At 32.3% G+C, this 26,096-nt stretch overlaps 3 protein-coding genes across 4 annotated transcripts in view; 1 reads left to right on the top strand and 2 right to left on the bottom strand.

The window, feature by feature from the left end:
• LOC145335233 (protein Skeletor, isoforms B/C-like) overlaps positions 1 to 26,096 on the top strand; it is a 111,557-nt gene that overhangs the window by 17,739 nt on the left and 67,722 nt on the right. The window contains exons 8-12 of the mRNA XM_080180967.1: positions 16,065 to 16,155; positions 17,160 to 17,256; positions 21,284 to 21,395; positions 21,780 to 21,907; positions 23,921 to 23,970. Coding sequence (XP_080037093.1) covers positions 16,065 to 16,155; positions 17,160 to 17,256; positions 21,284 to 21,395; positions 21,780 to 21,907; positions 23,921 to 23,970 — 478 coding nt within the window. The remainder of the gene's footprint in view (positions 1 to 16,064; positions 16,156 to 17,159; positions 17,257 to 21,283; positions 21,396 to 21,779; positions 21,908 to 23,920; positions 23,971 to 26,096) is intronic.
• On the bottom strand, positions 239 to 798 carry LOC145335447 (uncharacterized). Its single transcript, XM_080181194.1, has 2 exons — positions 635 to 798; positions 239 to 494 (listed from the first exon to the last, which is right to left on the bottom strand). The coding sequence occupies exons 1-2, from the start codon at positions 796 to 798 to the stop codon at positions 239 to 241; spliced, it is 420 nt and encodes a 139-aa protein (XP_080037320.1).
• On the bottom strand, positions 1,669 to 4,664 carry LOC145304044 (uncharacterized). Of its 2 annotated transcripts, XR_013873959.1 has the most exons (5): positions 3,113 to 4,664; positions 2,766 to 2,849; positions 2,129 to 2,248; positions 1,795 to 2,026; positions 1,669 to 1,713 (listed from the first exon to the last, which is right to left on the bottom strand). XR_013873959.1 is itself a non-coding variant. In XM_080145804.1 (4 exons), exons 1-4 carry the CDS (start codon positions 3,340 to 3,342, stop codon positions 1,957 to 1,959), a joined length of 504 nt encoding a protein of 167 aa, XP_080001930.1. In that variant the 5' UTR covers positions 3,343 to 4,664; the 3' UTR covers positions 1,669 to 1,956. The 2 variants fall into 2 exon arrangements, 1 of the variants encoding a protein (XP_080001930.1); XM_080145804.1 differs by having other exon boundaries at positions 1,669 to 2,026.

The following is a 26,096-nucleotide window of genomic DNA, read 5'->3' as shown; positions in this document are numbered from 1 at the left end:
TGAAGCTGTTTGCTGGTGGGTGCATCCTGCTTCTTGCCTTTCTCAAGTAAACCGACCTGCTTGGCGACGATATGGTCAAAGGCATTGGCATCCATATCCTTAAAGCGAATTTTTTAAAGTTAGTATGTTTTTCAACCTATTTTTAAAAAATACACTATTCTAACTGACATGAAGATATATTTCGATTTTAGCAATCATTTTCAATTAATTTTGTTTAAAAAAATATAGGTATGAGACATTAGATAACAGCAAATATGATCAAAAATATTAAACATACATTTACCTTAAAGCGAAGGAAACTTTCATTATTAACCAGTTTTCCTGTTATGTGGCGCAGCGTTTCTAGGGCAGTGACGTATATTTTGACTTCATGGATAACTTCAGCATCTGCCTGGGCCTGTTGAAACTTCCTCTGAAAGCTGGCCAGGTTCACTCCCTTCCTATACTCTCGGTAAACATCTCTGTGGTCATTGATCCAGTGATGGCGAAACCTCCTAAACAGGTAAGCAATTAATATTATTTTTTTTTAGCAAAGCTACTCTATAATTCACCTTGTCCGTCAGTATATATTTTTAATCAATGTTTATGAATACTTAATACATCGTGTTATTTTATGTCAACTTAATATTATTACCTAAGAAGGTTAGTTTCTTGATTTATAAAATCTTTCCTTCCATCTGGATCTGTGGGGCATTCTTTCACGTGGTATGTGCCATCCCAGGTATGGAAGTTACAGTATTTGCACCCCCGCCCCCACGGGGTCTTATTCTGACCCTTTCCAGGGTAGTTGGGGATCATGTAAGCATGATCTTCAAGCACTTTAACCAAGTAGACATAAACCTGAAGTAATTTTAATTTTATTAAACATTTTATTTAATAATCTCACACCTGTAACTCTTTTTTTAGTTGTGTTCCTTTCTTGACTTTTAGTTTTGCTTTCAAAAAGTGTCACTTTTGCCCCCCCCCCCCCCCTCTACATTTTATTATTATTTTTAGTATTTATGTTTGTACCTTATCACCATTACTATATGTTATCCTCTTCCCATCAAGGCGGTCATAGAGTGAGTGTGTGTCCCCTTGTACTGTACCCACGCAGTCTAGGTAATCAATAGAACAGTTAATTTAATATATTATAGGTAAAGTAAGACAAACTAGTATTCTAGAAATTTATGTATTTACGGTTGAGATTGTATGGTTATTAATTATAAATATAATATAATGTATTTTATTTAAGTACAGACAAATAGACATCCTGTCAATTAAATTTTTAATGTTACTACCTATGTTATTGATATTAATTATACTAATTTAAGCTTACCTCTGATGAACATACGTTCCGTACTGTCACTGTTCATCTTGGGTTTATTCTTGGATCCTGCTTTACGGCCACCTCTCCCTTTTGGCTTTTCTCCAGCTGGGGATGACTGTGCTGAAGAAGGTGTGTCTCCAGCTGGTGTTGTAGGTGTGGCTGCGGCTTTAGGTTTGGCTGCGGCTTTAGGTGTGGCTGTTGTACTTGTACGGCCACCTCTCCCTTTTGGCTTTTCTCCAGCTGGGGATGACTGTGCTGAAGAAGGTGTGTCTCCAGCTGCGGCTTTAGGTGTGGCTGTTGTACTTGTAGGTGATGGAGACGGCGGCGGCGTTACGTTGAGTGGGCGCATTGGTGATGTATCTGGTGTTGTTTGTGAAGCTGGTTGTGGGCTTGCTGGTTTTGACCTTAAAATAATTAATTAATATTATTTTTCCCTTGCCCTCTGGACAAAATATAAAAATTATTTGGCTACTTGTTTTTTTTACCTCGATTGGGGAGAAGGTTTGGGGGGTGAAGTTGGATTTTCAGGTTCTGGGCTGTCAGGTTTTGACCTTAAAAAAATAGCCTATTATTTTAATTATTAATTAATATTATTTTTCCCTTGCCCTCTGGACAAAATATAAAAATTATTTGGCTACTTGTTTTTTTTACCTCGATTGGGGAGAAGGTTTGGGGGGTGAAGTTGGATTTTCAGGTTCTGGGCTGTCAGGTTTTGACCTTAAAAAAATAGCCTATTATTTTAATTATTAATTAATATTATTTTTCCCTTGCCCTCTGGACAAAATAAAAAAAAATTATTTGGCTACTTGTTTTTTTTACCTCGATTGTGGAGAAGACTCTGTTCTTCTTTTCTTGACCCTTGGAGGTGAACACAACTTTGTTATTATTCGCTTCCGTTCACGTTGTGGATCAGCTATTTTTGAAGTGACTGGAGTGCAACTGAAATTAAATAAATAAATAAATTTTCAATTTCTCTGGTTCTTTTTAGAACCAACCAAATTTACCAAATTTGGGATTATATTCTAAAAAAAAATGGCCTCTCTTGGTGTGTAGAGCACCGAGAGTTGCTGAACATGGAAGGAATGCGCCCCGGAGGATGGATGGAGGACCCAACCTAACCTGACCAAAAGTAAGTAAGGATATTTTTTTAACATTTACCTACCCTAAGATAAAAAGTTACTGTAAAAATACAATACTTTTCATAATCCCATTTATTATAATTTTATTAGGGGTATGCATTTGAGCTTAATAGTAAATAAAAAGTAAAAATACGACGAAACCCACTAATTTTATAAGGGGTAGTTTCACGAAATGCATTTGAGCTTAATAAATAAAAAGTTACTGTAAAAATCCCATTTCTATACTTTTTTTAGCATGGGTAGATGCACTTCGTGAAACTACCCCTTTTAGTTTTTTTATAACATTATTAAATATAAAATGAAAATATTATTATTACCTAATGTTATCACTGGGGGTTATTTTTTTTGTGGGGGTCCCCAACCCCTCCTTCTCCTCCAACATTACCGACCCTGGAGTGCAACTGAAAATTAAATAAATAAATAACATTTACCTACCCTAAGATAAAAAGTTACTACTTTTCATAATCCCATTTATTATAATTTTATTAGGGGTATGCATTTGAGCTTAATAGTAAATAAAAAGTAAAAATACGACGAAACCCACTAATTTTATAAGGGGTAGTTTCACGAAATGCATTTGAGCTTAATAAATAAACTTCGTGAAACTACCCCTTTTAGTTTTTTTATAACATTATTAAATATAAAATGAAAATATTATTATTACCTAATGTTATCACTGGGGGTTATTTTTTTGGGGGGGGACCCCAAACCCTCCTTTTCCTCCAACATATCAAGGTCAACCTCATCCAAAACATCGGGTATGCTTGCATCGGGGATCGTCTTACGTTCACGCAAACTACGAGTACGCGTAACTGAAGAGTCAGGCATAGCTTGGACAACCTCACTGTCATCATCGTCACCTACTATAACTTTATTAGAGTCAGGCTCAGCCATTCTCTAACGATGTTGTAACTGAACTAAAACTAAAAAAAAAGATTAATATTAATTATGACTTTATGACTTTAAGCCTAAGGTGGTGAGAAAGAATGGCCAGGTTACCGCTTACATTGGATGATTGGGGGAAGAAAAGGGTTAACAACTTAACAGTAACTCCGCCCATAATTTTATTTTTTGGAATAGTAAGGGATAAAATAAACACACATAAAAGAAAGTGTGGGGGGGGGGGGGTATAACTAATCCAATTACTACGAAGTACGAGGGAAATCATGGGATGTGTTGGAAAATATTTATATGACATGTAAGACTAAGAATTCTCCTAATTTCCCCTTGAGGAGGGGGGAGGATTTGATGCTTAATCTGCAGAAGGGGTAATTTAACACTTAATTTACCCTCCGTAAAAGATTAAAGATTAAAAGATTAAAGATTATTTGAAACCTGCCCCACCCCCCTTTTTCAACACTTCTTATTTGAATATAATTATATGTAATCTTTTTTTCTCCACCCATCATAACGTAATGGTTAGGAGGAGGGGGGGGGGGGGAACCAACAAGATTTAATTTGGATTTAATACGATGAAATTTTAGTAAATAAATTAGCCGTTAGAGGCTGGATATTTCAAATTGTTTTTCAATTTATACTTAAGTTTCACCATTCATTGGTAAGAAAAGTTAAAAATTATATTTCAAGTTTTAGAAACCTATTTTTAAGAAAAGTTACATTTGAGATGAATAGAATTAAAAAAGTATTCGGTAATGTAGACAAACAAAATTGCTTCATAGTTACATATTGGAAGTTACATAACATTCAAGGATTACCATTGACATTGTCAGCTTTGAGGTCACTTTATGAAGGCTTTTTGGCCAATTATAGAATAGATGGATGATAATGATATGATGAATATCTGTATCATTTCATATCTTTTAAAAACAAAGTTTTATACCAACGTTTTCTTTTTGGTTTGCTCAACAATTTTGGGGAATTTTGGGACTTGGTTGCTTCATTAAGTTGAGTGTAAAAACGTTTCAACTATGAATTGTTATTTACAAAAGGGGTAATTTTGTGCATCATCATTGGGAGTGTACATCAATTTATCGGCCATTATAATATAAGGTTATAATTTATAAAGGTGTCATATATATAAACCTTTCTTAAAAGTTAAAAAAAAACTCTCTCCCGTCACCCAGCATTAGTGGAAAATTTTTATAAAGGAAAATTTAAATAAATAAAGGGGGGTTATAATAAAGGTGTCGTCATATATATATTATGGAAAATTTTTATAAAGGAAAATTTAAATAAATAAAGGGATTATTCTTTGTATTTTTTTTTGGGGGGGGGGGGGTTATATTCAAAATCAAGTTCAACCCTTTCTTTTCATATATTCTATGTATAATAAATAAAGGTGTCGTCATATATATATTATGGAAAATTTTTATAAAGGAAAATTTAAATAAATAAAGGGATTATTCTTTGTATTTTTTTTTGGGGGGGGGGGGTTATATTCAAAATCAAGTTCAACCCTTTCTTTTCATATAGCAACCCTCCTTAAAAGGGGAGGGGGGGGAGACTAGAGTAAAATAAACAGCCCATTGCCCTTCCCTTTATTTTGGGGGGGGGGGACTATAAAGGTGTTAACTGTTACTTACATGTAAAACCCTTTTCCCCCACCCATATATGTTTGGATATTGACCTCTCGGATGCCACTTATTTTAAAGGGTATGTAAAGATAAAATTTTTTCATATTAGACTATTAGACTATTAGTATTAACAAATTAAAAATCTTAACATTTTCTAAATAATAAATATCGAAGATTGATTTTACGGCATTAGGTTGGTTTATTCGAAGATTGATTTTACGGCATTAGGTTGGTTTATAAAGATAATTTACATTTTACAAATTTGTAATTTAAAGTTAAATAGTAGGTTGGCGACGAACGAGACATGGGCCAGCCAACTTCAAGTTACTTGGATACTAAGGGGAGAAGAAACGGCGGCGCAACCGCCGAAAACTGCCGAGAAAAGGCAAAATAAATTTCAGCGGCTTATCGGAAGGTAATGAGGAAATTACATTTTTGCATACAACCCCTTTATTTTAATGGCTTTCTCTACCTTTTGACCGCCTTTCTCTTTGTTTTAATGCGTAATTAGTTTTTATATACGCATAAAATAAACTTATAAACTTAATTATTTTTTAATATTTGATTTTGCAGTGTTTTTATACGTATATTGTGAACGTTTTGGTGAAATTGAATTGAAATTGAAATTAATTATATCTGCATTTGCATTATGAAAAATAAAATACTAATTATTAAATTATTATTTCAGTATAAATATCCGAACGATCAACGAATAATGAAATCTAGAGTACCCAGCAGCACGAAACGAAGGAGCCAGCGAATACTTGAACGACGTCAAGGTATAATATATATTGAATTCTATTTATTTTTAGTTATTTATTTATTAGGATGTAGTTACGTACGATTTAGAAAGCGAAGCAACTCTATAATCATTACCAGAATGTCCGTAAATGCATAACCATAACCATAAACAATTATAAACATGACATTATACAAGTGTTAATGTCCGTTTGTCCTACCTTTTCAGAGCTTCGCTTTTATGGATGTTGTCATCCTTGTTTTTATAGTTATAACTTATTCCACAAAGTGTAATATAATGAATAAATAATCCTTATACTAAAGGATCTCGCTAACCGATGAACCGATCGGGTTCTCCTTTTTACCTTTTTAAAAGCGAAGCTTTTCTATAATTATGGTCGGTCCGTCCGATTTAGAAAGCGTAGCAACTCTATAATCATTACCAGAATGTCCGTACGTTCATTTTAAACATGTTGATTTTTCGTCCGAGATAGTTAGCTTTTATTCGTTAATTTAGGCATGTTAGAATTGTCCTATCGATTTCAAACTTTGCATGATGTAGTTACGTACGATTTAGAAAGCGAAGCAACTCTATAAGCATTACCAGAATGTCCGTACGTCCCTTTTAAACATGTTGATTTTTCTACTTTTATAACAACAAAATTTTATGTGATCTAATTATCCGTTTGATCTGGTTTTTGGTATATTGATTCCTTGGACAACAAAGAATAATATTATAAGCGAAGCAACTCTATAATTAAGTCCTAGAAATGTAAGTATGACCATAAACATTATCCTGTATGAAGCAGTTTTCCAACAAATTTACTTAAAATTTTGCTTCGACTCTATACATTTATAATTTATTAAGGTGTCGCTGTTCCTCTTCCTGTTCCTGTTGAGGCCCCCCTCCGAGATGATCCGGTTGTGGCTGCTATTGCACCCCAGCCTGATGACCAGCGTCGAGTTCGACGACAACGACGCCGTAATGCTGCAAGACAATTAGGTAGGTATTATATATAATACGTTTGTCCAGTAACCTTACTCTAAAATAATAAATTCACCTTTTGGAATTAATTTAATTAATTAATTGCGTTGAGATATTTTATGGTTTGGAAAAAATAACCATTTATTTTAAATTAATAGTAAATATCATACAGAATTGCTTACATGATTATTATAAAACAAGGATGAAAACATCCATAAAAGAGAAGCTCCAAAAAATGCGTCAAAAAATCTAAGCTGGATCTTTAATTAAAATGTATTTTTTTTGGCTTTTATGGAACTAATTGTAATCTACAGAAGGGAAAATCACTGGGGATGTACATCGATCTATCGACCACCCTCCTGAGAGATTTTAATTTTAATTTTGATTTAATTTATTAAGGTCAACAGGTTATCCAACAGATGGGGAACCATAATAATGTTGGTGTTGCTCCGGGCCCGGCTCCCCATCAAGCACCACAGCCCCCGCAACAACAGCCGGACCCCCCACAACAACCAGACGCCATTCCAAACCCCCCCCAAGAGCCCCCCCAAGAGCCCCCCCAAGAGCCCCCCCAAGAGCCCCCCCAACAGCCCCCGCCACAGCAAGAACGTCAACCTCAACGTGTGCAACCTATTTTCAATTTGACAATAGGTGCGCACGCCACAGTAAATATCAACAATAATACATTTCAATTCTATTGATTATTGTTGATATTTACTGTTAATTTATTGTTATTTTGTGTTGTTATCCCCCCCCCCCCCCCCCCCGACTAAATGACTGAATTAGGTTAGGCTAGGTTAGGTTATATGGCTAGGGGGCCGAGCGCCCGCGGTTATTTTTATTGGTGGGGGGGGGGGGGGGATAAAAATTGTAAAAATAAATCTATTTTGTATTTTGTATATACTATTTTTGATATATTTACTTTATTTACTAGAATTCCAATTATCCCCCCCCCCCCCCCCCCCCGACTAAATGACTGGATTAGGTTAGGCTAGGTTAGGTTATATGGCTAGGGGGCCGAGCGCCCGCGGTTATTTTTATTGGTGGGGGGGATATTTTCAAATTTTGTATATACTATTTTTGATATATTTATAATACTTTATTTACTAAATTTGCAGATTTTTTAAAGGGGTAGTTTCACGAAATGCATTTAAACTTAATTTAGTGAACCGCATATTTTATCCTGGTTAAATGGTTAAACTACATTTATATGGCATATATTTGAAAAAATTTCAATTTTCTACCACATAGTTTTTAAAATGTCAAGACTTGAAAATCGTCTTTTTAAATTGCATATATCACAAAAAAGACAATTTTAAGGTCTTGATATTTTAAAAACTACGTGGTAGAAAATTGAATTCATTTCAAATATATGCCATATAAATGTAGTTTACCCATTTAACCAGGATAAAATATGCGGTTCACTAAATTAAGTTCAAATGCATTTCGTGAAACTACCCCTTTTCTTTAGTTTTAATATTTTCATTTAATTTTTTTTTCAATTTCATTGTTTCATTTTTTAGTAGCAAATCTACTTTATATTTCTAAATGTAAATATGTCTGTCTGTCTGTCTGTTTTTTTTTCGTTTTTCAATTTCATTGTTTCATTTTCATTTTGTATTTCATAAATTCATTCATTTCATTTCATATTCATATTCGTGATACAAATAAATGTGATAAGAAACTCGAAATAATACACTTTTTTTATTTTATTCATTCTTATGGTCGGTCCGTCCGATTTAGAAAGCGTAGCAACTCTATAATCATTACCAGAATGTCCGTACGTCCATTTTAAACATGTTGATTTTTCGTCCGAGATAGTTAGCTTTTATTCGTTAACGATGCAAGAAATAGCTATCTATTGATAATTTTAAATACGTGGAACGCTTACCTAACCTACCTAAGTTTTATCAAATAACTATATCAAACGTCTCTCTTCCTTCCTTGGATACAAACGGCTGCGCCCCTAGCATTTAGAGGCTCTATATTCGAACCTACCTACCTACCTACCTAAGTATATCAAATAACTATATTATATCAAACGTCTCTCGAGTATCTTCCTTGGATACAAACGGCTGCGCCCCTAGCATTTAGAGGCTCTATATTCGAAGGGATATGAAAGGGCAGAAAAATAGCCTAAAACCATCTAAGGACCTATACGAAGCTGTACTGTAAAGGAGAACCATATAGGTTCAGTGGTTAGCGAGATCCTTAGCTACAGACAAACAGAGCTTACTTCATTATAAGTTTCCTAGCGGCTACGCCCCTAGAGGCCTCTAGTGGCACTTTAAATGTTTTTGTTTGTTAAAGTTAATACTATAGCTATTGATAATTTTAAATTTATGTCTTCAATTCAAAGTTAAAATAAGTACACAAATAAAACCATCTAAGGACCTATACGAAGCTGTACTGTAAAGGAGAACCATATAGGTTCAGTGGTTAGCGAGATCCTTAGCTACAGACAAACAGAGCTTACTTCTTTATAAGTTTACTAGCGGCTACGCCCCTAGAGGCCTCTAGTGGCACTTTAAATGTTTTTGTTTGTTAAAGTTAATACTATAGCTATTGATAATTTTAAATTTATGTCTTCAATTCAAAGTTAAAATAAGTACACAAATAAAACCATCTAAGGACCTATACGAAGCTGTACTGTAAAGGAGAACCATATAGGTTCAGTGGTTAGCGAGATCCTTAGCTACAGACAAACAGAGCTTACTTCTTCAATTATAATTCAAATTATAGAGCAGCATCGCAATTACAAATTAAATTAAATAAAAATAAGAAAATTATTTTTCATAGTTTTATTATTATAGCATATATATGTCAAGTTATGTTATTTATGTGGAATCTAACTAAATATTCACAGGAATGCGATCTCATTCTCAACTCAATCGATAATGATCACTGACTCATCAGAGTCATCACCTTCACCTTCGCTCGCGCCACCTTCGTGTTCCAGAACTTCCAGGATGGCGTCAATATCTCCATCATCGGAAGATGGATTTACATCGCCGGAGATATCGGGATATTCGTCACCTTCGCTCGCGCCACCTTCGTGTTCCAGAACTTCCAGGATGGCGTCAATATCTCCATCATCGGAAGATGGATTTACATCGCCGGAGATATCGGGATATTCGTCTTCATCTGATAGATCTACTGTGCCATCTAATCCTATCGCACGGTCATAGACAGCTAACGCCTGGATAACGTCGTCACGGTAACCGTTGCATTTTGCTTCCATTTGCTGCAGAACAAGTTGGTTTTGTTCGCGTGTACGCTGCGAAGATGGAAGGGCTTGGTGAAGGAATTGGTATATACCAATTCCTTCACTAAATAGTCTGATCGCCTGCATATTCCGAACACTCTGGAACCCCGACCTGTAAAGCAGCGAAGATATATCTTTAAAAGATCTGTGAAGGACCTGATAATGGGCGTACCATCCAGGCATCAGGTCGGGGTATAAACTTGGTTCTGGATCTGTACAGGTAAGTGTACGGGCATCCATCGCTACCGGCTTGCGCCTGCGCCCAACTCTGACTCTCTGTCCTTGTTCCGCCATAATAACGATAGCAAGAAATAAAAATAAAACAAATGTTCAAATGTTGTCACTTCAAAGGTCTGTAAGCAAATGAAATTTCAAGGAATCATTAATTACCCCCTACAAATTTTTCTTTGTTGTTGGTTTCCAAGAAATTATTAAGATTTATAATATTCTAGATATCTTCAATGGGATCGGATGTGTGAAATATTTTTAACAAGGATGACAATATCCATTAAAGCAAAACATTAACATAAATGCATTAGTATAATCAAAATTATAAGTAAGTATTCTGTCTATAAGTATAAATTATATAAATACTAACATACTGACGTCTATAACCAACACTAATTATAGAAAAGCTTCGCTAATTCCTAGTATTTTGAATTTTCCATATGTTTTGTTTTGTTTTGTTTCTTGGGGGGGGGGGGGAACATTAACATAAATGCATAAGTATAATTATAAAATAAGTATTCTGTCTATAAATTATATAAAATAGTAATACTAACTGACGTTTATAACCAACACAAATTATAGAAAAGCTTCGCTAATTCCTATTTTCCATATTTTACAATTTTTTTGTCCATTTTCACCGCTCATTATGAATAATAATATGGGCGGAGTGGTAATGCGCGCCCCCCCCCCCCCCCCATGTAACCCCCTAAAATTGGGGTTGGTGTTGTATGTAATAAATATTAGGAGGTAATAGGATATCTGTTTAGCTCCCCCCCCCCCCCAAAAAAAAGGGGGAAAAACATAAATATTAGGAGGGGATAGGACAGTTGACAATAATAAATAATAATCAAAAATCAAAATGCTGAACTGATAAGAAATAATTAATAAACAATTTTAAGTTTAGGCAAATTTAGGATTATGTAATTGTAAATTCAATTGTTTAAGTTTTAACGTTTTTCTATTAGCTTAATGCTTCAAAAGACAACCATACATTGTTCCAAATGGTCTATTTATTATTCATAATTTTAGAGCTTCGCTACTTATGTATGTTTTATAATTATTAGGTAGACATGTAAGAATTATGCTAATTTCCCCTTTGAGGAGGGGGGGAGGATTTGATGCTTAATCTTTCATGTCACACGGTCCACGGATAAAAAACAAATATATAATATCGTAACCAACCTGGTAATGGTATGGTAATAATTGGGGTGGGGGGGGGGGGAGAAACAAGATTAAATTTGGATTTAATACGATGAAATTATAGTAAATAAATTAGCCGTTAGAGGGTAAATATTTCAAATTGTTCTTAAATTTATACTTTCATCATTCATTGGTGAGAAAAGTTAAAAATTATATTTCAAGTTTTAGAAACCTATTTTTAAGAAAAGTTACATTTAAGACGAATTGATTTCACAAAGTATTCGGTAATGTAGAAAACAAACAAAATTGCTTCAAAGTTACATATTGAAAGTTGGAATATAGAAAACTTCTCTATATGCTTTATAACACTTTATGAAGGCTTTTTGGCCAATTATATTATAGATTGATGATAATATCTGTGATAATATCATTTCATATGTTTTAAGTTTTAAAAACATTCTTTCGCAAGGAAGGGAAATTTAAATTTTTTTAAAAAGGGTCAACTAAATAACATGACACGGATATGAAGCAAAATTGTAAGTGAATTAGTTGGAAGACTCTAATTGCAATAAAACCTACTCTTTTTGAATAAAACAAATATACAAAGTTTTTACTTTTTAATTCGTTCGTTCTTTAAGACAGATAGCTATTTCTTTCATAGTTAAACGGCTCCTCGGGGCTAAAAAAACTGGTTTTAATAATCAAACGATTGTACATTTCTGTTCTGTCTATATATCATAGTTATCATTGAAAACCAAAGAATAAAATAATAGGATGTCTGTTAATCTCCACGGATAAAAAACTTTCCTAGGAGTTTTATGAAGGCTTTTTGATCAATTATACAAACTACAAAGATATGATGATAGTAACCAAATTTAGATAATCACTTTAATAATTTTAGTTCTTTCTTTTTGTCTGTCTATCTTTTATTAAATACAAATCGTAAAATTCGGAATAACTATATACGGTTTTTTTGGACTTCAGTTGAAAGAAATCGTTTTTACTTTCCGGTCATACGCTTATAATACGATGTGATAATTTGATAAATATCTATTTTTTGAATTAAATTTATCGCCTGGACAGACATACTTACAAAGCTATGTTCATATATATTTAAGATTTGAGATTAGTTTGTTTCCCTTCAGTATTTTATTTTTTTTGGAGCGAAGCTATTTCATAATTAAGTTTTTTAAAATTTTTATAGACATTTTTCCGTGCATTTTAAATTTGTTTCAATTTTCCCATAATTACTAAAATAAAAGAATAATGTCAGTTTGATAATAAAAGTACTCGTTTTTATGGTAAATAAAATTAACATATCTTCGCGCCTTAATCGCTGTACAATATTTATTTTTGGGGGGGGGGGCGGGGAGGAAAAATTTATGTCACCTGATTAAGGAAGGGAAACTGGAAGGGTCAACTTAACTGAACTCACATGAGAAATATGAGATCTTCAAGTTCATACAGAACAATAATTTTCTATAATTAGGGTCAGTTTGTCCGTCGACTATTTGTCGACTATTCTGAACTATTTAAGTGTTTGTGTTATTATCCGTTTGTTATACAGTTTCAGAAATCGTTTTAATCTTACAGAACAATAGCTTTTTTATAATTAGGGCTGGTCAATCTCCGTAAGAAAGCGGATAGCTTTTTTCATTTCTGGTAATGTAGGCATTTGCTTCCTGTATCCGTTTGTCATAAAGTTTCAGTACTAGTTTTTATGGATGTTTTAATCCTTGTTAATATTCCCCAATATACAAGGTATATTGATAAAAGCGTTTTTTTTTGGGGGGGGGGGGGGAACATTTATGACCGCATAAAGCTAAGGGTCAACTCATGATACAGGAAATATGAGACCTTAGAGAACAAGGACAAATCGTTACAATTTACAAAACTAACTCCAATCCAAATAAAATAAAAATATTTATTTTCATTTTATTTAAGTCAACATAGTTTATTTATTTATTTAGATTATTTATTTCATTAAAGTAAAAAAAGTTATGATTATTGTTTTGTTAGTATGTTAGGTTAAATAATAAATTAGTACATATTACTTGAGTTAGAATGATTAATACATTATTTAATGGTTATTGGTGGTTTATTTTTTAACTTTTCTTTCACTTTATGATATTAGCAAGTTTGATATATGGTTGAGTTGAAATGTAGAAGACAGTAAGCAGGGTGGAGGGTTGGATAATGTAGGGTGTTGGATCTTTGGAAGGTGGATTATTATAGAGTAGATACGCTGAAAGCCTGAAACAAAAAATCTTAAGTCTTAACAGCTATGTGAGGGGGGGGGGTGGTAATTTATCTATCCTTTACAACCCTCTCACATACTCACACGACAATACAAATACACATAATAAATACTAGGATATGACAATGAAAGAAAAATCGAGATTTTTGGAATAAAGAAAGGGGAGAATAAATTATTTAAAAGTCTTATCTATTATACAAATTTTATATCTAAGTTTTCATATTTATTGAATTGTTTACAAGTAAAACTGATATGGTTCTGATATCGCAAAAACCAATCAACCAATATTATTTTTTTATAATTCATTCTAAAAAAATAAAAAAAACTCATCAATATTTAATTTTTAAAGTTTTCATATTTATTGAATTGTTTAAAAGTAAAACTGATATGGTTCTGAGTTCTGATATCGCAAAAACCAATCAACCAATATTATTTTTTTTATAATTCATTCTATAAAAATAAAAAACTCATCAGTATTTAATTTTTAAAAAAAATTGTATAAAAAGTAAAAAAAACACTGAGAAAATATTAGGTGTAGAGGTTTCGTGTTTTTTCTAGACAGCCATATTGGCTATTTTTCCAAATTTTGACGAAACGAAAAAATTTATTGGAAAATATCAGTAAATATTAACTTTCAGGATCGTATAAATTTAGAAAAGATTTTAATATTTAGGTTTCCTGTCCAAATTCAACCCTTTCCCTAATTGTTTTAAACGTCTTTGGACAGTTAGAAACTAGGGGGAATATTAAAGAAATATTGACCCGACAGTTTCAAATTTCCATCGTCTAAGATCTATTGAATAAATTTCTAGTAGACATATGTCTGATATTAAATTCTTTTGTAATTGAATTTAAAAGAGCATTTAAAAGACTTTTGATAAGTTAAGAAGGAATAGATAGATAAAAGTAAGCATTTTAACTAGTTGCGTGCATAAGAGGGGTGTATCAACCTTCCTTGGCAAAATTAAGGGGGTGGAAACACTCCCTATCTATGCCCCTACACCCCATGGCAAAAGTATCCACATCTTTCAAACAGCCAAGGGGGGTGTGTCAAGGTAAAAAGGTTAAACACCATTCTTACACCCCCTTGCAGCTCACACCCCTCTCGAAATTGGGTTTTAAGGGGGGTGTCAAAACCCGGAGCAGGCGACTTACTTTAAACAACACATTTTTCTCAAAATTAATCAATATTAATAAATAATAGGATGTCTCTGTGAGTTTTGATGTCTGACATGATTTCCCTTTACAGTGAAACTTCCATGAAAACTTATTTTTGGGAAGGTTAAATCCACACCCTACAACCCCAAAAATATTTTTTGTCTTCTTTTTAAAAATAAAATTACAAGTGGTTGTCAGCTTCACTCCTCCCTCAAGCGCTACTAGAGGCCTCTAGGGGCGTAGCCGCGACTAATAAATAATTTGTTAGCTAAAAAAACTGTCAAATGTCATCCTTGATTTTCAATTACCTATTTGATAATTTTATAAAGAAAATAATTTCATAATACTACGTCGTTTACAGGAAGGAAGGGGACAATGAGCTGTTTATTGGACTAGTCCCCAAAGTATTATTATAACTTTGGGGAGTTTTATTGAATTTTGATTGGTTGGTTCATTAAATAGATTGTCGAAGTGTTTCAACCACAAATTATAATCTACATAAAGGGGTTATTTTGTTTATCATTATTCGGGATGTAGAACAATTTATTGGCCATTGTCTAATCCCTTTAGATCCATACGTCGTTTAACATTGAACGAGCATTCAAAACTATTGCAATTAATATTATTGAAAATTGAAAATTAAAGAGAAAATATTATGGCAAATATATTCATTTATTTTCGGTATAAAAACTATTAATTTTTTGAGTTTTCTAGATACTACATACATCCTGTTTTTTTTTAAACATTAAACTTTTATTCAACGGTTTATTCATAATTTATTCATTTTTATATTCATATCCGGCCATCCTTTTAAATGCAACAAGAACTACAGTATCTGTTTATGTAAACTATTACAAAATAGTACTATTATCTTTTTAACCATTATCTATCTATCTATCTATCTATCTATCTATCTATCTATCTATCTATCTATCTATCTATCTATCTATCTATCTATCTATCTATCTATCTATCTATCTATCTATCTATCTATCTATCTATCTATCTATCTATCTATCTATCTATCTATCTATCTATCTATCTATCTATCTATCTATCTATCTATCTATCTATCTATCTATCTATCTATCTATCTATCTATCTATCTATCTATCTATCTATCTATCTATCTATCTATCTATCTATCTATCTATCTATCTATCTATCTATCTATCTATCTATCTATCTATCTATCTATCTATCTATCTATCTATCTATCTATCTATCTATCTATATATCTATCTATCTATCTATCTATCTATCTATCTATCTATCTATCTATCTATCTATCTATCTATCTATCTATGCTAGGGAGAAGGAGAGGGTGCAGCTACCGAGGTTGTCCTGCTGGACACACAAACTATTTACCTGAAAGATTTTTCTCTGAACACAAGAGCGGCAGGTAGGATGTTCTAATATTGTACAATGAATATAGAATACGTGGATATTTTGAGACATTATCGCATACCCTGATAAAATGTTTCTTCCAGCTGGCTACTATTACGAAATCCCCCCCTCCCCATCCTCTGAACTAACTATGAAGGAACGTATTTGCCAATATCTGAGGTCTATATTATCAACCTAAATTGAAGAACAAATTTCCACTGTCACAATATCCACGTATTCTATATCCATTTATAGTAGCTACTCTACAAGTAATGGTATGTGGGTTGGTCAGTCTATATTTAGTTATACATGTAGCATAGTGCAGACTCCTTAAAACATATAAGCATATGGTTAATTTACAATTAAACAAGTAATAGTAATAATTTTTATTTAAACTGAACTTAAAGTGCTTCAGTAACTTTCTATAGTGCCGTAGCAAAATGGGGATAGTTGTCACTGCTTTTAGCCTACCTATTCTTTTGGCGTCAGGAAATGCCTTATAACCTATTTTCTAGAGGGTTCATGTCACCCTTTCCGTTCTCTTTCCCTCTACTATGACGTCAATAGATTGGGTAGGCCAAAAGCTGTGACTTCTATCCCCATTTTCCTAGAGCACTAAACACAGCTACAGTGTTTGAGCTAGCGAATGTCATAAACATTTGAGAAGGATTATTTACATTCCCATGCTCCCTTTCATATCTTGCTTTTATGATTGTTATCATTTTCCATAATAATAAGTATGTTTTTACAGGGAGGGAGGGGACATTGGACTGTTTATTACACTATTATTCCCCAAAGGTTTATAATAACATTTTCTTATTGGTTGGCTCAATAAATATGGGAACTTTTGTGAATTTGTATTGGTTTGTTCAAATAGTTGAGTGTCCAAACGTTTCAACCACTAATCGAAATCAACATAAGGTGTAAAATGTAAATTTGTGCATTATCATTGGGGAGGCACATCAATTTATCGGTAATTGTCGTATCCCTTTAGATCTCTGATGTTATTACGTTTTTCAGATGTATTCTTCATGGTTGGAACTGGGCCCGACCCAACATCCTCAGTGACTGCCATCAAGCTGCAGGATGAAACCGGTTCCAATGCTCCACTTGGCAGGTATTGTCTGGGACAGCAAAAAGTGTTATGTGTGACGTCATACAAATAAGTCTATTATCCATCTCTGTTTTGGGTGTTTTCTTTCCCACTTCTCCTCTCATCCCTTCCTTTTATACGTATTTTTATGACGTCACACATATACATTTTCTGCTGGCCCGTATTGTCTTAAATGTTTTTTTTAAGGGGGTGTAACTACCTTCTGCCAAAATTTGGGTAACCACCCCCTCCCCTCCTTCTACACCCCTATACACCTTACTACTTAATGTAAGAGGATTATTTTATCAATAGTTTCCAATTTGGAACTTATTTTCCTAAAAAAAAGTTTCTCTATATATTTAACTAGCGGCTACGCCCCTAGAGGACTTTAAATGTTTTTGTTTGTTAAAGTCTCTACGATTATTTTTTTTATTTTACGATACTTCTTTATGTTACGTTGAAGTCTCCCACATATTAAAAAATCGATTTTTTGTCATTTCTCTTGGAAGGGTGGTGGTACCCTCCCCCAAAATAGTTATAAACTTTCCCGGGACCCATGAGAATCTACCCTGTTAAGGAAACCCAATCGGTTCAGCGGTTAGCGAGATCCTTCGATACAGACACACAAACATCCTGTTACTATAGTATAAGGATTGAATAGGAAAATTGATTATTATTTCAAATTCAAGTAAATGTAGTCTCTATGATTTTTGAAATGTTTTAATGGTGATTCCTGTAACAGTAGGGAGTAACATATTAAAGCTTAACATTTGTTGTATTTGTAATTTTATTAAATCCATGAACAGCCAAACGGTGGAACGTATAGATTATGCTCACACTATATTTCAACCGACTAATAGTCATTAATGAATAATGCTGCACTGTAATCTCGCAGATCACATAAATGCACGAAAAGACTTATTTTACGCGTTTTTTCTTCAGTAAAGCATTCCCTGTTCTTCATTGGATTTTTACTATTCCATTTTATTTTTAGGTTTTCTTATGGTGTATGTAGTTTTACAAATATTTGAAATTGGAAAAAATACACTAAAAAGATAACGCTCAGAGTTTCTCTTTAATATTTTAAAAAGTACTTATCACTAATATAAAATAAAAAAAACAAGGATGGCAGCATCCATAAAAGCAAAATATTGATGACGAATATCATGACGCTACTCTTATAGTCCTAGGAATCCTTTTTTTAAAATTAGGATAGTTTTATTATAGGAAAATGAGTTTTTACGTATTCTAGATCATGTAATTTAGTTTTCTTAAGATGTTTGAAATTCATATGGATATTTTATCATCATTTTTGGCGACCCTTGGTCCCTTGCTATTTGTTATACTATACGGACCAACTTCTCCTAAATGTAGAGAAGCAAGCTTCGCTTTAAAAGAGAAGGTACGAGAGAGGAAAAAATACTAAATTTTTTCTTCGTGTTATGTTTTAATCTGACATTTTCTAGAACTACTCTCAACAATTCCTGAAGCAAAACTTTTCTATAGTTTTTGTATGTCAGTATGCTAAATGCGAATAGACGTGGAAGCTAATTTTGAAGTTTGAAGGATTTATAATTTAAAATCTAACTTTTATTTTTGGTATCTTTTTCTTTAATGCAAGCAAATCTACAAGCGGTTTTCTTTAATAGGCATCCACCCGCAAGGGTTAGCAAACTGCAAAATCTAGTTAGTTAGTTTTATAGTATGACCTTCTGTTTCGAAATTATGGTTGACTTCTAAGTGTGTTGCCATCCTTGTTTAGATAGTTGCTAAGAGATTTCAAATACCAGGGCATTATTTATAAATCTTATCTTTTCTTAACATGATTGTATCCTAGCGGCTACGGCCCTAGTGGCCTCTTGAGTGCTTTAGATGGGTTGGAGGGAAGAGAACCACCCCCAAATTTCATTATTATTTTTAGAAAGAAAAAGAAAAAAAAGATTTTTTTTAGGCAGGTTGAGGGTACCCTCTCCCAAAGTAGTTGTAAACATGAACAGGACCTATGAGAAGCTACATGTAAAGGAGAACCATATCAACTTCAACAAGATCATTCAGTACAGACAGACACTTACACAGACGACAAATAGATAGACATCCTGTTACTTTTATATTAGGAATATTTTGTGTTTTTTGTTTGATAAATAAAGATTTACCTATTTTCCTTTTCCTCACTTTTTGATATGTTTTTAATTTTTTAAAAAAATCATGGCGGCCACAAGAGCTGTCCTTTTAATCTGTTTAATTAATTCTGAAAAAATTTCGTCTTATAATCCTTGGTAAAAGAAATCTATGTGTGTATGTGTATGTGTGTACCATAGGATCTCGCTTACTACTGAAATCATCCCAACAAAAAGGATTTTTTTTTACTTTTTCTTTTTAAAGCTACAATTGAAAGTGGGGGGATGACTTCTCTTTAAGGGCCCCTAGAGGCTTCTAGGAGCGTAGCCGCTAGTCCAAAATAAAAGAAGCATAGATGTGATCGTTCTTGAATAAAGCAATTTAAATACCAATAATTCTGTTACCTCATAATGTTTCATAATACAATTAAATCTATTTTCTTGAAACTTTGTTAATATCAAAAGTTTGCTTCAGTAGGATTAAATAGATATTGTGTTGGTTTTCTTTTTCACAAAATTTCATTAAACTTTTCCTCTATAGACGTCCAAGGTTTGGGATAAAGTGGTGTTTCCCCACTAGTTTGGCCCAAATGAAGGTCTAAATCGCTTTTCAATGTGCGTTATGTAAAAATAGGTTATGTATTGTTTGTAGATTTTAGCACTATAATTGATTTTAAGAAAAAATCTATCGCTATCTCGTCAAATGCATATTTATTTTCACCTTTAATTCCCAAATTATGAAAGCCTTACACCAGATATAAAGCAAAACATCAAATTTTCTGTCTGTTTGTTTACAAACATTGAAATAAGATATTAAAATCACCAGGAATAAACATATGAAGAAAGAAAGTATAAAAATTTATTTATGTACAATTACAATAATTTGGGAAAGCTAATTCATACTGCAAAATTATTAAAGAAAAATAATTAAAGATAAGCCTTACTCTTTCTTCCTGGTTTAATAAAAAACAATCAAATTATTTTTTGCAATATTAATTTTTTTATTAGTATGCTGTTTTTTTTTAAAGTTGAATATGAGAATAAGTATATTACATATTTTTTTACCTTCATTTAATTTTTTATTTAAGTAAATTGTCTCTTTATTGGCGATAATGTCTGTTGAGCCATGAAATTTATTAAAAACACTTTTTCCTATTTTATGTCTTTAAAATGTATATTTTTTAGAGTTTTTCATCATTTCTCTTCTCATAAGACTAATAGCTACTGTTTTAGTTCAATTTCTTACACAAATTATCAATTTAAATAAAACAATGTTTTTAGACGTTTTTCGGAATTATTCGGCAGGAATGGCGGTTCTGCCTACTTTTTATGATTGCTTCATATTTGAACTCTAGTTACATTATTTTAGGTTGGCAGGTCTTTAATTATTTCTTGTTAAAATCATGAAAATATGAAGTTTTTGATAAAAAGCTTAAGATTGAAATTTCGAGATCAATTTTCATTGTAGAGAGGTCTAGTTTTCACTAAAAGGTCTACATTTGAGCCGGTAACAACTTCAAGGTATCCGCAAATTGATATGGTAAAGATTTAAAAATTCATGTTTTTTTGGGCCAGTCTATTCCCCACAACGAAATTAATTTGAAAAAAATCACGAAACCTATACGGGGGCAATACATAGTAGAATTGACGAACTTTCCCTCTGCCCCCAAAATATTATTTTTTATTTATTTATTATGATTGTTGACTATTCCTTATTCCTGGTTTACCCCCCCCCCCCTCTCAATGTTTGAAACCCCTTATTTAAAATAAATATATTAGATTACCTCCCACCCCCTCCAAAAATACTCTTATTTTATCCCCCCTTAAAAAAGGCTTGGACGTCCCTTTGTATTTAAATATTTAATTAAATTAGAGTATAATAATGACTTGTTTATATGATTTTAGTAACATTTTATAATGTTTTTTTTGTGTAGATATTGGAAGAAGTCTTTTTCATTGAAGCTTCCCCCTATTCCTGGCCTAGAGCTGTCAAAACTGGATTGGTTTGCGGTCTATTCAGACTCTGAAGCACGGACTTTAGCCAAGGTAAAATGTAGTGCAGCTACGCTCCTAATTAGGGTTTGTTCGTCCCAACGTTCTTTTACGTAAATATGCAAAAATCGAGTAAAATTTAACAAAAGTTAATAATTGAATTGAATAAGGACAAAGTTCAAATGTTCTTCTAATCCATACTGAAAACTCATGAAACATTTCGTATTAAAGACAATTGTATTCGGCCCCTCGTCGCTAAGTCAATAGGAATTAATCTTAATTTATTTTATCCCCGAAAAGCTGTCTATAATATGATGCGATAAATAACATTCTATACTTTCTATGGGGGTTGTATGTCCGTATACAAAAGGACAGTTTTCTTTTTTCATTTTCTTAATGGCATTAGTTTTTATGAAAACTGATCTTGTTAAATTTCAGGTTGAAATACCGCGGCTACTGAACCTGCCGCCCTCGCTGAACACCGTAGCCGCCCCTGAAATTAACAGCGTTTCCGAGGATAAAATGAACTGCGAGGTTTTGGCCAGTTCGTTGGGCCTTCAAATTAGGTAAGATTAGAAAAGATCAGACTTAGATTAGATTAATTGCATATTATTTCAATCTTAAATATCAGATTTAAATATTAGAACTAATCTACTTATAAAATAGCAGTTGTAAATGGATATTAGTAATTTTAAGCTGTTAACTTTAGCAAAGGTTTGATAATCATACAATATTGTTCATAAGGTAGTTTTATGAAAAGACAAGGACAATGACATTCAATGGTTGAATGTAAACATTCACCCCCAGAGAAGGTTTCTTGGAAGATCTGTCCTTAACGTTTATTTCCCCCAAGGCTTAAATATTTTGTGTGCTAGATGTATCATATTTTAGCTTTACTTTTAGCTGCGCGCTTGGATGTTTTGGTTTAGACAATTCGCCTAATTTGGTGGTAGGGTGTACTTTACCCCTGGCTGTTTTCTATTTGAAAAAAAACAAGATGAGGGTTATTTTTCACGAGGAGGGTGTCACATATCTCATACAATAGCTTGGCACCATAGTAAGACAAGCCGAGCCCAATCAATTTAGAAGCTAGCAATATCTTAAGCTCTATCTGGATGGACAGACGGACACTCACATAGATATCATGTATCTTTAATAAAAGAATATAAAAGTCCATGTATCTATAGTTGATCTAAAAAAACAAAAAAAAATAATAATAGGGAAGGATGTACTAACTATTAAAAAAAAACAAGGATGACAACATCCATAAAAGCTCAGTTCAGCTTTCTAAATCGTACCTAACTACTACAGGAATCATCATGCAAAGTTTGAAATCGATAGGATAATTCTAACATGCCTAAATTAACGAATAAAAGCAATCTAATCTGGCCCAGTAGAGCTTTGAAGGAAAGTTCCTTTTTTTTCTTTTTTGTAAAAACAATTAAAAGAATATAGCATTTGATGATTATTTTTTTAAATAAAAAGGTTTTCTATGAAATTGCTTTTATAAAAGGGAAATGGAATGGAAATTTATCAAGAAATAGAAACGTAGGACAAAGAATACATTAAATCGTTTAGACCAATATGTTTTCGTTTTTTTTTGTCTGAATTTAATTAACATAAAATTATTTTTTATTAAATTTTGAGCCTTTTTAAATAAAACAAGGATGACAACATCTATAAAAGCGAAGCTCTGAAACGGTAAGACAAACGAACATTAACACTTGTATAGTGTCAGAACTGAATAATCAGAATATAAATCAAAGCAAAATTGTGAGTAAATTTGTTTAAAAACTGCTTGTTACGGGATAATGTTCATGGACATACTTACATTTTTAGGACTTGATTATAAAGTTGCTTCGCGTATAACGTTATGCTTTGTTGTCCCAGAAATCAACATATCAAAAATCAGATCAATCGGACAATTAGATCACATAAAAATTTGATGCTAAAAAAGTTAAAAATCAACATGTTTAAAATGGACGTACGGACTTTCTGGTAACGATTATAGATTTGCTTTGCTTTCTAACTCGTACCTAACTCCTATAGAAATAATCATGCAAAGTTTCAAATCGATAGGACAATATAGATATAGAAATATAGAAAAGCTTCGCTTTTAAAAAGACTACTGATCTTACATTTAGGAAATCATATTCTACAATTTAAAAATTCTACCATGCAAAAGTGGCCATGATAAGCTAAATTATAATATTGAAAGACACATATACAATTTACAGTCTACTTTTTGGCAGATAGACATACAAGTACTGCATAGAACATACAAAATTATTTACTAATGCTATTAGCGAAAAAAAATGTGAATGTTATAAAAATCCGCTAATATGTGCAAAATTACAAGCCTTATTAAATAAAGGATGTGCAAAAAATGTGTACCTTTATAATTTAAATTAGGCGGCTTGTGTTAATAGTAGAAAAATGCTATGTTTATAATTGGAATTGTCATAAGCTCTTGTTTTTGGAAATATAAGCACAATTTATGTGCTGTTTGTAGTTTAGGAACTTTGTTGAAAATGTGAGAAAGGTTTGAAAATGCTATTTTAAATCTTTTGTATTTTTAGATGGAGCTTGGGAAGAGAAGATATAACACTTCAAATTTCTGGCGATGTTGGTAAGTTGGAATTATTTAGCTATACGTTATAAATAAACAAACATGGGGTGAGAGTGAATGAGAAGCAACGCTTGAATGATTCAACAATTATGTTCAAAAAAGACAAATAGTTTTTGATTGAAAATAAAAAGCAAACTGTTATATTCTAACTGCCGATAGAAAGATAGAATCATTATATTATAAGATAAAAATTCGTAAAATTTGACTGTTTTTCTGGGTAAAATTGGTTTGAAATAATTTTAATGACCAAGATACAGAATAAAGTTTCAAACAATGACTAGCTCATGAAACTTTGTTCTTATTATAAAAGTGTCACACATGAAAAATTCATACAACTTTTTGTGACGAACATTGAACCATTTTCTGGTTAAAAATATGAGAGTGGCATAGAAAATGTAGGATTCCCTGAATGTTCTATGTCATAAAACACGAAAATTTAGATCTATAAATTGCGTCACCCCTTTCGCTAATATCAGAAGAAATGTAACCAAAGGAAAGTGGATATGAGGGGGAGAAATAAGTGAAGTGGGTTGAAAAACAGGGATCTAAAGGAATAAGACAATGGCCGATAAATTGATGTACATCCCAAGGATGAAACACAAAATTACCTTTTTTGTAGTTAAATTTATTGGTTGAAACGTTTGAAAACCTAACTTAATAAACCAACCAATCAAAATTCAGTAAAAGTTCCCAAAGTTGTTAAAGGGAGTGTGAACGTAAATATTTCTTATCTGATTATCAAATCTTAACATTTTCTAATCACATTTCACTACACTGATTAACCAAAAACGTCCTATTAACAAAAATATCCAGGAATAATGCCTTGATTTTATGGTATTTTGGGAGGGAAAAGGAAAAAAACAGGGAAAATCTGAATGTTTTTGTTTCTTATAATGTTTGTAGGGATATTTAACTTGTCATATATAGTTTAAACAATTTACTTACTGTTAAAGATTTATTTTATGATATAAAATTGCCAATTAGATTTTTTATAACGTAGTAATTAGGTAATAAAGACCTATTTTAAATTCGTATTATTGACAAAAAAAATACCTCACTGTCTACAAAGGGTTGAATCTCATAGGTTATTTAAAATAATAATATCCTTTTTTATTGTGTTGGACATTAAATAACCCACTTTCAATAATTAGTTTACACTTTTATCAGACTGTTTATAAAGAAATATTGCGTCTTTATTATTCACAAATTTGTAATTAAAGGTGGGCGAGAGATGGGCCATCTAAAGTTAATTGGATACTAATAAAATAACCTGTTCTAGCTTTGTTATTGTATTTGGTTTTCAATAAAAAATATTGCTTATTTTATCAATTTCTAAGTAACTATACATTGGTTTAAAGCAAGGATTATGTTAAAAGCCAGCTTAACCGTTAGGAAAAGTCAAGAACTATGTGAAAAAGTTTAATTTTAGCTATAATGGGAGAAAAAAGCAATTTAATGCACATTTTATATAATACGGAAAATTTCTTCCTTTCCCTTTACCTTATAAAAATCGTCGGAAAAAGCCGTTTTTTAAGCAAACAAAAGCGCGTTTTGCTCTATCTGTGAGATATTATGAATGAGATAATGTTAAGATTTGATATTAAGATGAGAAAAATTTACGTTCACAGTCCCTTTAACCCAACGATTAAGACAACGACTTTGTGGACTAGTGTAATATTCAGTCCATTGTCCCCCCTCTCTCTCTCTCTGGTTGAAAAAAGTTTCCATATGGAATATTTTGTTATAACTTTGGTTCCTTGTCCATCAGAACCTACTTCTAGTATTTTCTTGTATTAAATATTTATGGAATTTTACAATTTTAATAACATGATATGGACTAAAAAGATACATTATTCTTTCCAAAAAATCTAGAACAGGTCTTTGATGCATGTAAGATTTTATTTTGACATTCACTTAAACTTGTTCTTGACCATAGAAAACCCCTCCTCCTAATTTATATTTTTTTTGTAAGAGTTTTAACTCCCGATTTTTTAACCTTAACTTAGCCAAATTATATCTTCAATAATCCATCCAGGGATGGGACATTCAGCTGTTTTTTTTTATACTATTCCCCAAAGTTTTATAATAGAGTTTTCTCATTCGTTGGCTAAAAAAATTTGGGGACT

The sequence above is a fragment of the Acartia tonsa genome, chromosome 13 (assembly GCF_053477335.1).
Source record: "Acartia tonsa isolate MP-2025a chromosome 13, ASM5347733v1, whole genome shotgun sequence".
In the NCBI taxonomy this organism is placed as follows: Eukaryota; Metazoa; Arthropoda; class Copepoda; order Calanoida; family Acartiidae; genus Acartia; species Acartia tonsa.
This window is presented reverse-complemented; position numbering and strand designations above follow the sequence as displayed.